We start from the raw sequence: 16,549 nt of genomic DNA, 5'->3' as shown, positions 1-16,549 counted from the left end.
ATACTATTTAGTTTTTGTCAAAATCTGGGCCGACATTGCTAAAATGTGGTTACACTTATAGTTGTTGCACATAGGAAACCTCGTTGATTAATGTGGTGAATGCAATATACTTTAGCTCTGCTTGTTTGTATAGACACCTAACAGCAGGGTAAAATCTGGAGTGACATTGTTAAAATACAGTTACACTCATAGTTGTCAAACATAGGGAACTTCATTGATTAATGTGACGAATGCAATATACTTTGTTTCTGCTTGTTTGTATAGACACCTAACAGCAGGGTAAAATCTGGTGCGACATTGTTAAAGTGCAGTTTAAATACAGTTTATTAAATTTATAGCCTATAAAACTATCTTTTTATAATACAGAACCTTCTTCAAAATGGTTTAAACCATAAAAAAGACAAAGACAGATATTCTAGACTCCATATTGCCAACGAAAACGAAAACAATGCATTTATAGATGACCACCAGCAAAAACAACAGGTATATAATATGCCTCGCTGCATTACAATAACATTAATATATTTTATACTCATTTCGACACACTTTGTATGCCACTTTACATAACAATGCTAATAATTAGGTATTAATTGGTAAATTAGTGCAAAAATTTTATATTAGTTTTAAGTGTGTGAAATTGTATTTGGCACTTAAACTATTATTATTTGTTTGCAATTCGTGAAAAAAATTTGAATTTTTAAATTAAGAACTTGAGCGTATTAAATCAACATAACTTATTTACTTATATATACAATAAAAAGTAGAAGAAATTTTGCCATGCAACTTTTAAATTAATTTTGCGTTTAAAAGTCATCTGAAATTATACGATTTTGAATCTTATTGTAAGTTTTAAAAATGTAAATTTTCAAATTCTTAAATAATTCTCTTTTTTTTCAAATTCTCTTTTTTATTTGAAAAAATGCACGACTGTAGATTACAATTTCGGGCTAAGATATAAATCCTGTCACTTAAGTTTATGACATCATAATACTTGTAGATTAGAGAGGATGTCGTACTTGGCTGAACCAGCAATCTTAAAACCATAATAATACATGGCATAGTTATGATTTGAACACACGTTTAATCCTATTATGTTCGCTCTGCTTATTATTTCTGTCACATTTATCATGAAATTAATTCAGAACAATTTATTTGATTATTACAGAAATCGAGACTGTAGTTTGTAATAATGTAGTGTTATTACTAGATTATTTGGTAGTCCTGTTTTGGCTGGTTTTATTAAGTTTTACTTTTTAAATTTTAAACTACAAAAGATAAAAAAATTCAACCAGTGAAATTTACACAACATTTTTTATAGCCTATTTAACTATACTATATTAATTACCAAAATGACAAAGTCAATTTTTAAATTTAAACTGCAAGAGGTAACTGTGTTATTTTGGTAATTAATATAGCATTGCAATAGCTGTTCAAAAACTGTTGTTTAGAAATATAAAATACCCTATGCTATTATTGTAGTTTAAAAAATAATAAAAAAATTCTTTATATATATATATATATATATATGTGTCCTTTTAAATTGGATAACGTAATAATAAAGACAAAACGAAAACACACTGTAAAAAATAGTCTACCAAACTAAATAGTACTACAGTCTACAGCAAATAACATCAGTGGTGTTACTGTACAACACAATAGTTTGTACAGTGTACTTAATAAAATGAGTTATGTGGTATATAAGTTGACATTATGAAACAGCTATTCAGTTATACTGTGTATATATAATATATAAATACCTAAACAGATACAGCATACTCATATGCCCTTGAAACATCTCAAAATAGTTGAATATTTGCACACCAGGGTCCACAACAAGGTCAAACGAGTGCCTATGCGCTCTTATCAAAATGTTAACAGTAATAGATGACCTGACATATATTGATTTTTGTATGTATGTATGTATGTATTGACCCAACGTACCAGCTGGAACAAAACAGAAATTGTATTACAAAACACAAATTTTCGAAAACAAAAAGAACATGGTAATGCAGAAATACAACTGTTGTTAATAAAATTCTAATTACATTTTTTAATGCTTTTTTTCGTAATTCCTATTAATAATTTGTCTTAGTATATATATATATATATTAAGTACAGCATTTTTGTACACATTGGTGTAGCATATATATATCTACTTTCCATTTTTTTTACCATGTTTAAACCAAATTGCTTGTTTTATTATGGCAGGGTAGCATATTTTAACTGTTCTGTTTTACACTATATATATAATTTTTATCACAAATTGATTTATATATTAAAAATATTATATATTCAAAAAAGAGTTACATAATAATTGTAATTGGTATTCATTTTGTAAAACAAGTAAATATATATATATATGTATATAATAATAATATTGCATTTAAAAGAAAGTATTCCCAAATCTCAAATGTATTTTGACTGTAAACTGTCTGTCATTAAATAGGTCACATTATATTACATGATCTATTTAAGTAGTTTAAATTCCACTTCATTAAACAGACCAGAAAATGGCTTCTATACCATATGGTGCATTTCCTAATAACATTATGTTAGGATTCGGTGCTAGTAACACATAACAGACAAAAATCAAGTCTAACTAGTTGTATAATAAAAAGCTATAGTAGGGTGGGGGAAGATGATGGGATACCTTTAGCACATAATATCTAAATATCCTGATTGTGTTTTAAACACATAACAACGGTCTATGGAAGCTATGAGGATACGGTTTTATAATTCTTTGAATGTTCTTTGTTTAGTACCAAATGGGACAAGAAAATTTAATGAAAAAGTTTCCCAACTTTCCCCACCTTATTATAAATATTTCACCTAAACTGGCATTGTCAGGCTATGCAAAAAGCATAAAATATTATAGAATAGGTCTTGTTATTTAAATATTTTTTAAATAACAACTCATAACACGAATTTAAAAAGCTTCAACGATTGAAAGGTTAAGCATATGCTTTATTAGTCTATTAAGTTATTGTTTTTCCTCACATTTCTGGCCTTGAAAGGGCTATCTAATAATGTGTTTGTGTTTAAATTTGTACATTTCTCATACATTTCAATGTGACCTTTAAATTTGTTAATAAATGTAAAAATATTTATTATTGTAACAGCTTAAAAATGACTGTGACATTTTAGTGTACGGCTTAAATTTGCTACGATTAATTTAAGATGACATTTCAGTAGTTTAGGACAAATTATTTAGTTATGGATGTACAGTAACATTTAATCATGTTTTGCTGTTTCTTTTTTAAAATTATAAATCTTTCAAAACTTTAATCTTAAAAATTTTACTCGTTTATTAAGAGCATTTACATTTATTAGTTTTCAGGTGAATTTTTAACAAATTATCGCTTATTTTTTTTTATTTTAAGTTAGCTTTTTTAAACCGGCTAAATTCTTATAACAAATTTCTTTTTTGTAGCAAAATATAAATATTGTAAAAAAAAACGTCTTTTTTTTGTTTAAAAAAATGTTAAGGATATTTTGATATGTGCTAAAAATGTTCCATCTTACCCCACAGTATTATATTTTGGTTTAAATTGTAATTATTTAAATAACCAGTTTATTTTTTCACAGTTAATCATAGAACAACAGGACGAACAACTAGAAATGGTGGCGGACAGTGTTGGAATGCTGAAAAATATGTCACGGTAAATTGTAATGTATATGTGGTGTATATACTGATATACTGATATAGGTGCTATTATATTTTATATATATTATATTATATATAAAACACTGATTTTCTGGTCAGTTATTACAATGTATATGATTGCTCTAACTCAGTGGTCACTTATGGGTTGTCTAAATTGTCAGACATACATAAAAAACAAATAATTGCCCATAAAGTTACATACGTGGTAACTCGTAAGTGGGCACAAGGTGTATGAAACAGAACACCCATGTTATAACGTCTGTTGTTTGGGCAGACAAAACAAATGCGTAGAAAATTTAGTACTATTTGAGGGACATAAAGTTTTCCTAAAGATAAAATAATGTTATTGCAATTATTGGTAAAACTCTCTTATCAAAAGGCACATCTGGTCATATAAAAACAAAAAACCATCACATTTTGAAAATTAAACCTTTTAAGAGTACTTGATATGCTATTGAATTGGTTGAAATAGCTATTTGAGATTTTAAGTGTAAGTATAAACTGTAATGGTATTTTGTGTTTGACATTGAGCATGAGGTATTTAAATTCAATGAAATGTAAAAATTTTTGAGTGTGCTGTAACTTTATAAACATAAATTTATCACAAATTTGAACTGCTACTTTAAAATTTCTAGCAAAAAAAAACAGATATATACTGAGGTGTTGGTCAAATTTAAGTTTACACACTGGTTTAAGATAAGATATGTTTAATGTTTTCATTCTCTTTACTCCTCCCAATTGGTAGTAAACAAAGAATATTCACAGAATTATAAAACCATTTCACCACGACTCTAAAAGAGCGTTGTTAATTGTTAAAAACACAATACAAATATGAGTTTTAAACACTAACAGTATCCATCTTACCCCCACAGTAATTTATCAAATTACAAATACCTTTAAAAGTTGTGTAATAGAATATTTTTGTAAATATTACACCATGTTTGTACAGACACATGGTGCAATGAAACACAATTGATTGGTTCCTGATTTTAGTTCCTGGTTCTTATTGTGTATTTGTATAGTTTCTTTTGGGTAATAACCGTACAGTAAAGTACAGGGTGTTGGGTGTAAATTCCATCCCATGTTTAAAGTACAGGGTGTTGGGTGTTAATTCCACCCCATGTTTAAAGTACAGGGTGTTAGGTGTTAATTCCACCCCATGTTTAAAGTACAGGGTGTTGGGTGTAAATTCCACCCCATGTTTAAAGTACAGGGTGTTGGGTGTAAATTTCACCCCATGTTTAAAGTACAGGATGTTGGTTGTAAATTCCACCCCATGTTTAAAGTACAAGGTGTTGGGTGTAAATTCCACCCCATGTTTAAAGTACAGGGTGTTAGGTGTTAATTCCACCCCATGTTTAAAGTACAGGGTATTGGGTGTAAATTCCACCCCATGTTTAAAGTACAGGGTGTTGGGTGTTAATTCTACCCCATGTTTAAAGTACAGGGTATAATTTTTCTAAGTATAAATTAAATGTAAACAAATTAAAACAATACAGTGATATTAAATATAGTAGGGTGGGGGAGGACGGAACACCTTTAGCACATAATATCCAAAAATCCTGATCATATTTTAAACAATTACCAACGATCTATAGGAGCCGTGAGGATACAGTTTTATAATTCTTTAATTTTTTTTGTTTACTACCAAATGGTATGAGAAAATAAAATAAAAAGGTTTCCCATCTTCCCCCACCCTACTATATACAGCATAACATACTGTCACGAATACTTAATTAACCTAAACTCTAACTGACATTGCTTTTAACAAGTACATGTTAATTATTGCTTAGTTAAAACTGACTTGTTAACTGCATGTGAATTACAACCTTACTGAAGTGTTAAAACCACATTAAAGATACTCAAATACAGAAGTTAGTTCCACCAATTTTGTAGGTGTAGAAATGGGTTAATCTGTATATGTATGTCATTTTTTTTTTAACTAAAGTCAATTTTTCAATTCGTGTACACAATATACATATAGAACTTATTCAGATAAATTTATAACTCAAATATTTCAGTTTAAAACGGTGCCTTTTTTGAGTTATTGTATATTTATTATATCGGTAATACTGTGTATGTCTCAAACTAGGTGTATATTTTTAATTGCACTAGTAGATAAGTTCTGACACAAAGGTTTTGCCCGTAGTATTGTAGTTAATTAAATTTTGCGTTTGTGTAATAATGTAGCGCATACTTTTGTATGTTTAAATAAAACACTACCGTAGATTTTGAATTTTGTTTGTTACTTTAGATAAAATATATGTATTGTAGATTTTATTATTTATTGTAGAATAAAAGACTGATAATGCCATTTAGACAAAATATAAATTTCTACACATTTTTTTGACCAGAATTTTGTCTGTTAGTATTTCATAGGCACTGAATTCTATTTTAAAACCTGTGAATTTCTAGCTAAATTATATCGATATATCTGCACATATGGTTTGTTTTGGTATACCAACCAACACCTCATGTAGGCATGAGAGTGATTACCTTATATGCAGATACACTCGTGACTGGAGTCAGACAGCATATTATAAACAGCTTGTATGTCTACATGTGTTCAATTACATGTGTTTCAACAAAAATTTTTATAAAGGGCCTTATGCATGTAGAAAACGTTTATTTAAATGCTAAAAAACGAAAAATTTAAGTGTTAACACATGTTAACAATCGGACTTTTTGCTTATAAACTTTATGTTGAATTCTAATACATGTAAAAAAATGAATAGGCCCAAACGTTAAAAAATAAAAACGTTTTTTTTTGGGGGGGTTGTAAAATTTTATTGAGTGTCAATTACATGTTGAAAAACAAAGCCTTTTTTTCGTTATTTTTTTGTATTTTTTTGCAACCATAATGTAAGGTGTGGTTTTGTCCTACACCATAAGCTGATCTTTGATCTGTGTACAGATAAGATATGACGCACTAGATAAGCATTTCTCATTAGGCGTACCTGCTAAAACAACAACAATAGAATGCAGAATGTATCAGCTATTCCTTGTTTTAAATGAGTAAAACCCATATTTAAGTTAGAATTTTGGGATTTTGAAAAAAGTAGAAACAAGAGTTAGGTACATTGACTAAGTTTTAAATGCATATGTAACGTTTTATATCTTGTATTGCCAATCGGCCCGTGCACGCGATAACACAACCAAGGGGAAACTGAATGTCACTTAATAAAACCATGCGATCGACTCTTAAAAACACAACGGTTCACGCAAAACATAAAGATCATGAAACTATAAAATAGTAAAGTACCATACGAACACATCATTACAACAGATCATTACACATATACTAATTTAAATTTTGTATACATATGCCAATAAAATTAAGTATATATTAGTTAAAAATAAAGTATTAAATACACTGTATTTAGGCATTTTATTGGTTTTCTGATAAACCCTGTAAAAAATGCAAATTTATCTGATATTATCTGAAACTTAAAAACAACGTTTTAATATATATTTGAAAAAACGTTATATATTTTACAATGAACAAATTAAATACATGTATATTTCTAATGAATAAATCTCCAAATACTTAAAAAATGTATCTGAAATTAACTGAAATAATGTCATGTACTCATGTCATTAGAAAACGTCTTGAAAACAACAATTTTAATACAGCGTGACTGCTAAGATATAATTTCTCATGCTAGTCACGCACAAATTACCTTCCTCGTTATTATAACTCAGTTAAGTAGCAAATTAACGTGACTATGTCTTATGGGTTCTTGGAAATCATGAGTTTTATTCATTTGAATACGGCATTAACATTTTTGCATGTAAAATTTTATGTTGCTTTTTATAAGTTCGGCAGTTTGATTTAGGATTTTTGACACAGTATGTTTGACAATAATACATTTAATAGGCATATTCATATTTGGGTTGTTTAAGTTGTCAGTCATACATTAAAATAATAATCACCCACAAAGTTACATATGTGGTACAGGGTGTATGAAACAAAACACCTGTGTTATAGCAACTGTCATTACCCCGCCATGCGAAGATAAATATTTATCATATTATTACATAAATAATAAGTTTTAAATTGGATACAGCATGTGTATATGTAAACCAATGAGCATATAAACTTTTTGACTGCTAGTTTATAAAACAAGTTGACAAAACAATAACCCCAAATTGGGTTGCACAATTTTCCCACACTTTTTTAAGGTATTAGTTGATGAGAAATAGTTTTTATTTTATGTACAGGGCTTTATTTTATCTCATAGGCAGATTATAGTTATTTTATTAAATAAAGAATAATCATTTAAACATAAACGTTTTCTCAGGGTAAAAACTGGGGTGACATTGTTAAAATACAGTTACACTGATAGTTGTCAAACATAGGAAACCTCATTAATTAATGTGGTGAATGCAATATACTTTGGCCCTGCTTGTTTGTATAGACACCTAACAGCAGGGTAAAATCTGGGGTAACATTGTTAAAACACAGTTACACCAATAGTTGTCATACATAGGGAACCTCATTGATTAATGTGGTGAATGCAATATACTTTGGCTCTGCTTGTTTGTATAGACACCTAACAGCAGGGTAAAATCTGGGGTAACATTGTTAAAACACAGTTACACCAATAGTTGTCATACATAGGGAACCTCATTGATTAATGTGGTGAATGCAATATACTTTGGCTCTGCTTGTTTGTATGGACACCTAATGTTTTTGTTTACTCCCAAATGGGACGAGATAATAGAAGGAATCGCTGTCCTATCTTTCCCCACTCTACCATATATTATATAACTAGAGCAGTATGGTAATCCAATCCCCTTAATGGCCCCAATCCAATTGTAACAAACCCAATCCTATTTTCCAGATCAATTGGTAATGAATTAGATGAACAATCTGTTATGTTGGACGGTCTTGGGCATGAAATGGAAACAACGCAAAACAGAATGGATACTTTACTCCGAAAAATGGCAAAAGTTACAAAAATGTCAAGTGGTAAGTGAAGGGTATCTCGTTGTATTAATAGTTCATATTAATTTCACCTGGTGTATAACAACTGTCTCCGTCATGAATTCGTTTTTATTAATCATAAAAACAAAAATAATCACCCGCAATTTCCACAAAGTTACATACGTGGTTACTTGTAAAAATATTTTCATATTTTTTGGCTCTGCTTGTTGTATAAACACCTAACAGCAGGGTAAAAACTGTTTTAAGATGTAAAAAATTACCTAAATATATATAGTAACACCTCTATTATAAAAACTGTGCACAAACAATATTTTAAATCTGTTAAAAGTCATATTTTGCAGACCGCAGGCAATGGTGCGCTATTTGCGTTTTGGGCTCGTGCATTTTTATACTATTTCTATGTATTGTCATCTGAAACTACTTCGTTGCCACTCAATATCACGCCTCATGCGCGCCGAGCGAATTCTGCCGTCGTGCAATGCTTAACAGCTCTCCTAGTGTTGGAACTATATCATTTCTACTGTTCCCGCATTCCGCAACTCATTGCTGCCCTCTTGTGCGTAATTTGACGTAAGTTTTTATCGTGGTTTTTGAACTTTTTTTCTTTTCATGCTTGCACCTTTTTTCTTGTACATTTTGAACAAATGAAATGTTCGTTTTTAAAAAAGGTCAAAAAAACTTACATTTTTTGTTACATTGGCAGCGTAAAATGTGGAAAATTTTACCCCAAATTGGGATATTGTATGAAAGATATTTTGTTTTTAATTTCAAATGAAATTTTCAGACACTGCAATTTGCGGTTTAGTGTTTTTTTGTTTTGTGTTTTTATTCTCTTATGTGATGATGCGAATGTCATGTTCTTTTTGTAAGGTGCTATCAAAATAGCTGTGTTCAAATAAATCTTACAACAATGAAAAAGGAAAAAGATTATATTATAGTTGGAGATTTTTTAATATTTAATTTTTAATATTTTTAAAATGCAACTATAACTGTAAAAAAACAAGAAACCCAAACTGTATCAATTCAATGTTATGTAAAGGGAAAATTGAACGCTTATTTTTGTCCAAAATACCACAAGGTATGGAAAAATTCATGTTTTTTGGTAGTTTAATGAAAAACATTGATTTGTAAATTAAATTTAAAGGTTGGAATGTCTAAAAAACATTGGTAATTTGTTTAGGAAAGAAGTCAAAAATGGGATTTAGAAGTTAATTTAATTGAGGTAATTTTTTTCTAAAAAATGTATATTAGAGTGGGGGAAGATGGAACACCTTCAGTATATAATATCTAAATATCCTGATCGTGTTTAACAAGAGTCTAAATGGGTCCCATCTTACCCCACTCTACTAGGTTATAAGGCAAATATTAGCTATTTTGCGACTTATGGAAAAAACTGGGGAGCCAAAACAACGTCTTTAGTGTTGGGATGTATAGTACTGTGGGGTAAGACGAGACATCTTTAGCAGATAATATTCAAATATCCTGATCGTGTTTTAAACACATAACAACGGTCTGTGGGAGTCGTGGGGATACGGTTTTATAATTCTTTGAATGTTAATTGATTACTACCAAATGGGACGAAACAATAACATAAAAAAGTGTCCTATCTTCCCCCACCTTACTATATCTATGAAAGGGTAATAGTTATATGTCAGAACGACCATTTACAAGTGTAGGAGCTAAAACGCTGGCGACGAAACATTGTCTTCTTTTTTCCAAACTCGGATCCCACACGGAGAAATCATGGAGAAAACATGGACAAAGGTAATTTGTTTCTTAAAGTATGAAAACGCAACGTGTGTCTGGTGTATTAGAAGAAACCCATGTTCTAACTCAACAGTGAGCATGAGGTGTATCATATACCAGACCTGACACACCAGCCATTGTAAATACTTTAAAGCCTCATTTGTGAGGTTTGTTTTAAAGATATTGTTTAAATTTACTCCTTTCTTTGAACGGGATCATCTGTTCGTCAACCGAATGTCTTTCTTTTGGCTTCACTTTTTTTAACATGTTTTTAGTATTTTGTTCCAAAAAATGTATATATTAATAAAAAGAAGATATTCCAACAATAAAATAGTCTTATAGTCATTTATTGAATTCAAAGAGAAATGAATAGTAACACTAACACAAAACTTGATCAAAAAATATTATGTTCAAAAAAGAGCCTTTCAAAAAACGTTGCCATGCGGCAACAACAATATTAAGACTAAAAATAAGTATAATCAAAAGAGATTATTGCAAAACAAATAGGTAGGAATGTTAAATAATGCTTAAACTGTATGCATAATAAATTTGAAAATCATAGAATAAAACCTAATACGCACAAAACAACGTCTTTAGTGTTGGGATGTATAGTACTGTGGGGTAAGACGAGACATCTTTAGCAGATAATATTCAAATATCCTGATCGTGTTTAAAACAATTAACAACGGTCTATGGGAGTCGTGAGGTTATGGTTTTATAATTTTTTGAATGTTCTTTGTTTACTACGAAATAGGACAAGAAATAAAATGGAAAGGTGTCCCATCTTCCCCCACCCTACTATATAGAAGTTACTTTTATCACTTTCGTTTCGAAAGAGGTAAACGTTACCATAGTTGATTCTGATGACGTTACTTTGATAATATTTCGTCCCCAAACACACATTTTATAAGGTTCGTTTTTTTACAAGATGTTCGACGCTGATTGGTCCATCGAACTTCTTAGTTTAGACCAAATGTAAATACGGAAATGACGTGTTTTGTATATTACTGTTTGTTCTTTATTCTTAACAGGGAGCGATATTTGGCTCCTTAAAGCTGATTGGACTCTTTTAGGGACTTCTAGTAGTCTCAAGTCAGAAGCCGCTCACGTAGAGCAAATTTTGTTTCTTTCTTTTTACTCCAACTTCGTTTTTCCCCGGGGAGAAGTAGAAGTCTGGAGGAAAGATGAGAGCAGCGTGAAGGTCGTAGCTTTGTCATTCGTTGTTAGTCTCGCTGGTGGAAGGAGTGTTCAGTTAGCACTGCTATGTTCGCAATTGGTGATTAGATCGCTAATAAGAAAGCTAGAATACAGTGTGATCTAAAGGTGAGTGTTCTAATACGTTTTTATTAGAAATCCTGTTCTTTTTCAAAACGGTATGTATAGTGTTTTGAGCTGATCCTCGAACTGTATAAGTAATTTAAAGTCTAACATGAAGTAACTCTGTGTTGTAATCGAATTTAAAATGGCTGTACAATAAATACAAGGTATTTTAATTAGGTGAGATGCTATTTATTAATTCTAACAAAGTTTTCATTCTCTAACAAAGTGTTTTCATAGTGTTTGTTAGATTGGATGGCTGGTTGGGGAAATTTAGACGCGCGCGAATCGCGATGTGAAGTGACGTCACGACGTCAGAAGTTACTTGTTAGAAATACCATTCAGCCCTTCATGAACAAAGGTAATTAATGATGTCATGTACAGTTTCATTTAAACATTAAAAGTGAGATTTAAAAATCTATATATGAATAAAGTTGTATTTTGAGAGTCTATTTGAGAGTCTATATATTTTGAGAGACGAGAAAATAGAATAAAAATGTGTCCCATCTTCCCACACCTTACTATGTGTATATTATATAAATTGTCTTTGGGAGCCTATATATGTATAAAATTTGAGAATTCAGATGTTTGTTCGATTGTATGGCTGGTTGTGGGAATTCATTATGAGCGCGAATCGCGAATCCCGATCGAGAAGTAACGTCACGACAACAGAAGCGATGTCTTTTATGAATGAAGGTAATTATGATGTCATGTTAAAGTACACACGAGGATTAAGAAGTTTCATATGTGGTAACTCATAGTACGAGGTGTATGAAACAGAACACCCGTTATGAACGGCTGTTGCTGCTCGCCATTTTAGAATATGTAGGTTTTATTTACTAATTAGGTTTTATTTACTAAGAAATTTACTAAATAATTTGCAATAGTGTGTAGCAGTCACACAACATTGAGAGCAATAAATTATAAAGTTGTGTGAATCGCTTGTAGAAAAATCCTGATTAATTATAAGTAACTGGGTAAATGTCAGTTTATTTTATAAGCATTTTAGCAAATCTTACTTTTTTCTTCAACTTAATAATTCACTTGCTATTTTAACATACTATTTTACTTTCATCATTATTTTACATTCATTATATTATTTTACAGATAGAAGATCAAAGATGACAATTTGCAAAGACAATGTTTTGGGTTATCAGGGTTTTATTTTTGTAAATGGTTCCTATGGCGGACAAAGTGTATTGTCGTACTTTTATGCCTAATTATCTGTTTTGTTTAGTTCCGGTCAATGTACGAAGAGAGCGGCTTCATGTATTATGTTACAGAAGAAAGAATGGAGACGCGAAAGGTTGTTAAAAGTTAACCAGAGTGAAATTTTGTGTTTTCTAAATTTCTAGATAATTGTTTTCCGTTAGTGCTGTTCGATGTACGAAGAGAGGGGGTTTGTCGAGACTTCAGTCGAGATAGTGTATTTCATAGCCAAGGTACAAGAAGCAAACATCAGGTAAATAATCTATTTAATATTTACAAATATACATTGTATAATGGGTTGTCTTGGAGACACTGATTACATCAAACCATAATCTAATTTTGTTTATTAATTGATTAGTTAATTATTATTTTATATGTGGGTATAGGTGCACCCTGTGAATCTGAGATTTAGGGTATAGCAGCTGTAACAATTTTTTAAAGTTGTAACTTGCCAAGTTGTTCGTTTAGTTCACAACCTCTGCATAATGATAACCTATGTGTAAAGTCGTGTTTGATTTGTTAGATTGGATGGGCGGCCAGTTGAGGGAATTCAGACGAGCGAATCGCGATCGAGAAAGGACCTCCAACGACAAAGGCGAAGTTCTTTATGAATGAAGGTAAATATGACATCATGTTACAGTTATCATCAAAGCATTAAAAAAAGACATAATATAGTTAATATTCACCAAGTTACGTGTGGTAACTAGTAAATAGTCACGTGGTGTATGAAACAGAACACCGAATGAATGAGTGTCGTTGCCCGCCATTTAATAATAAATATGTTACTTTCATTCAATCATTGTACTATTCACATTCATTGTACTATATTACAACGATTGTACTATTTTACATTCATTATACTTTTTACAGATAGAAGAATGAAGATGCCAAAGACGCTAAAAGTAGTCTTACTTTGTCAATGGACGAGAACCAATCATTATCAGGTGAATAATCTATTTGGTATTAACAAATATACATTATATCATGGGTTGTCTTGGAGACACTGATTACATCAAACCATAATCTAATTTGTTTATTAATTGATTAGTTAATTGTTATTTTCTATGTGGATAGGGTGCACCCTATTTAATAACATTTTGGGTACAGTTGTTACATTAGCTTAAGACGTATAAAGTCTTATTCGAGAGTCAATATATCTATGAAGTCTTATTTGAGGGTCTGTATATGTTAAAGTCTTATTTGAGGTATGTATAAAGTCTTATTCGAGAGTCAATATATCTATGAAGTCTTATTTGAGGGTCTGTATATGTTAAAGTCTTATTTGAGGTATGTATAAAGTCTTATTCGAGAGTCAATATATCTATGAAGTCTTATTTGAGGGTCTGTATATGTTAAAGTCTTATTTGAGGTATGCATAAAGTCTTATTCGAGACAGTTAATATATATATATGTATAAAGTCTTATTCAAGAGTCAATATATCTATGAAGTCTTATTTGAGGGTCTGTATATGTTAAAGTCTTATTTGAGGTATGCATAAAGTCTTATTCGAGACAGTTAATATATATATATGTATAAAGTCTTATTCAAGAGTCAATATATCTATGAAGTCTTATTTAAGAGTCAATATATCTATGAAGTCTTATTTGAGGGTCTGTATATCTTTGAAGTCTAATTTGAGGGTCTGTATATGTTAAAGTCTTATTTGAGGTATGTATAAAGTCTTATTCGAGAGTCAATATATGTATAAAGTCTTATTTGAGGGTCTGTGTATGTATGTATATAAAGTCATATTTGAGGGTCTAGATACGGATAAAGTAGTTTTAGCTAGTTTATATGTGTATAAGGTTGTATTATATGTATAAAATTGTACTTGAGGGTCTGTATAGGTAATTACGAAGTTATGTGTGGTATAACTCGTAAACAGTCACGAGGTGTATGTATATGACAACGTTTTTACAAAATTACATTTATCATATTATTTTACATTCATTACACTATTTTACATTCGTTATACCAATTTACATTCAATATACTATTTAACAAATAGAAGACCGAAGATGCCAAAGACGTTAAAGGTTGTTAGCTTTTAATTTTCTATTTTACATTCATCATATTAATTTACAGATAGATGACCAAAGATGCCAAAAACGCTAAAGGTTGTTGGGTATCAACTTATTTTTTTCAATGGTTGTGTCTATGACGACCAGAGTGTTTTGTTGTACTTTTATGCCTAATTACCTGTTTTTGTTTGGTTTCGGTCGATGTACGAATAGAGCGGGCTCGTGTCTTTCATGGTCGAGATGGTGTACGACATAGCCAAGGTATGAGAAGCAAGTATCAGGTGAAAAATCTATTTAATATTAACAAATATACATTGTATAATGGGTTGTCTTGGGGACATTGATTACATCAAACCATAATCTAACTTTGTTTATTAAGTGATTGGTTGTTAATTATTATTTTACATGTGGGTAGGGTGCACCCTGTGAATCTGAGATTTAGGGTATATATTGTAACTCGCCGAGTTAGTTGTTTAATTCAGCAACCATTCTGCAAAATGATAACCCTCCCAAAATATTTTTATTTTACAACAGTGTGTTATAAAGTCTGTCGTTCTGATACTTTTTTTTTCTTACCTCATTTAACTATAATTTTGCCCTGTATTTCAACGAGTTAAATTATTGGGATAAATTAGTAAATATGTTGTACTTCTAATACTTGGGAATTAAACCAATTTAAGATTCAGTATTCATTTCAGCTTGGAAGTATCGCTTTCCGTCCTTTTTATTTTGTAGGGGATTTAGAGGTAACGCTTTCCTAATGGTGCATGTGGTAAGTTAGAGACAATTTTTACCAATTTTGTACATATACGTACAACATTGTCATTGTACAAGGGCACAATTAACAGTCAATCACCGTACAATACCGTACGTATGTTTCAATAAACAAACTACTGATAAAAACAGCTTTGGTGGTTTGGGATTTGTATAATTTTTTCACCTAAAAATTTAAATAGCATACTGAATGTTTAACAAATAAATACGGATCCAGTATAATAACCGGATTATCTCATTCAGGTTGGGACCCAGCAAAGCGACAGAAAATCTTCACTTTTCAATCTATCTAGAGCGGGGAAAAAAATCTTCATACACCTTCAATACGAAACGAAATATACACCAGCTGCAAACGTTCCACATTGTCAGTGTACAAATGTAGATGAAACTCCGTTAAATGCATTGCCGAAATAAGTTACTTCATTGCTATAGCACTCTATATTCGATACCTTTGTTGTAATTAACCAAACTATTCGCAGTTAATTACAACAGAGTTGTAATTGCAATTTGATTTTGTTCTATGCGTTTGTATACACCTCTTTATGTGTCCTATAATATAGTAGGGTGGCGACGTTGGGGCACCTTCAGCACATAATATCCCAATATTCTGATCGTGTTTTTAAAAATTAACAACGGGTCTATGGGAGTCATGCGGATAAGGTTTTATAATTCTTAAATGTTTTTTGTTTACTACAAAGTAGGATGAAAAAACAGAACGAAATGGTGTCCCATCTTCCCTACCCTATTTATCTTTACAATATTGTTTAGTTATCCTGCCGTTTCGTTTTATTTGTTTTTAATTTTGCTGTCGTAATCAAGGAGCCAAATAAAGTTATGGTTATTTTGGGGTTAGAGACCCCGCAGTACGA

General features: G+C 30.7%; 1 protein-coding gene across 23 annotated transcripts in view; it reads left to right on the top strand.

The window, feature by feature from the left end:
- The window catches only part of LOC149725768 (syntaxin-6-like), a 17,792-nt gene extending 1,243 nt beyond the window's left edge, over positions 1 to 16,549 (top strand). The window contains exons 4-18 of one of the 23 annotated variants that reach the window (XM_089891172.1): positions 367 to 483; positions 3,586 to 3,659; positions 8,509 to 8,636; positions 8,954 to 9,834; positions 10,289 to 10,376; positions 11,390 to 11,681; positions 11,926 to 12,036; positions 12,253 to 12,371; positions 12,783 to 12,981; positions 13,049 to 13,137; positions 13,408 to 13,501; positions 13,755 to 13,828; positions 14,971 to 15,187; positions 15,605 to 15,678; positions 15,924 to 16,549. In XM_089891172.1, the coding sequence (XP_089747298.1) occupies positions 367 to 483; positions 3,586 to 3,659; positions 8,509 to 8,636; positions 8,954 to 9,027 (393 nt within the window). In that variant the 3' untranslated portion in view covers positions 9,028 to 9,834; positions 10,289 to 10,376; positions 11,390 to 11,681; ... (7 more) ...; positions 15,605 to 15,678; positions 15,924 to 16,549. Of the gene's footprint in view, positions 1 to 366; positions 484 to 3,585; positions 3,660 to 8,508; positions 8,637 to 8,953; positions 11,682 to 11,915; positions 12,037 to 12,252; positions 12,372 to 12,782; positions 12,982 to 13,048; positions 13,138 to 13,407; positions 13,502 to 13,754; positions 13,829 to 14,970; positions 15,188 to 15,604; positions 15,679 to 15,923 lie in introns of all 23 variants that reach the window. The other 22 variants (XM_089891170.1, XM_089891171.1, XM_089891169.1 and 19 more) reach the window with 22 other exon arrangements.

This window comes from Ciona robusta, chromosome 13 (assembly GCF_009617815.1).
Source record: "Ciona robusta chromosome 13, ASM961781v2".
In the NCBI taxonomy this organism is placed as follows: domain Eukaryota; kingdom Metazoa; phylum Chordata; class Ascidiacea; order Phlebobranchia; family Cionidae; genus Ciona; species Ciona robusta.
The sequence above is the reverse complement of the archived record's forward strand: the minus strand, read 5'-3'. Positions and strand labels throughout refer to the sequence as shown.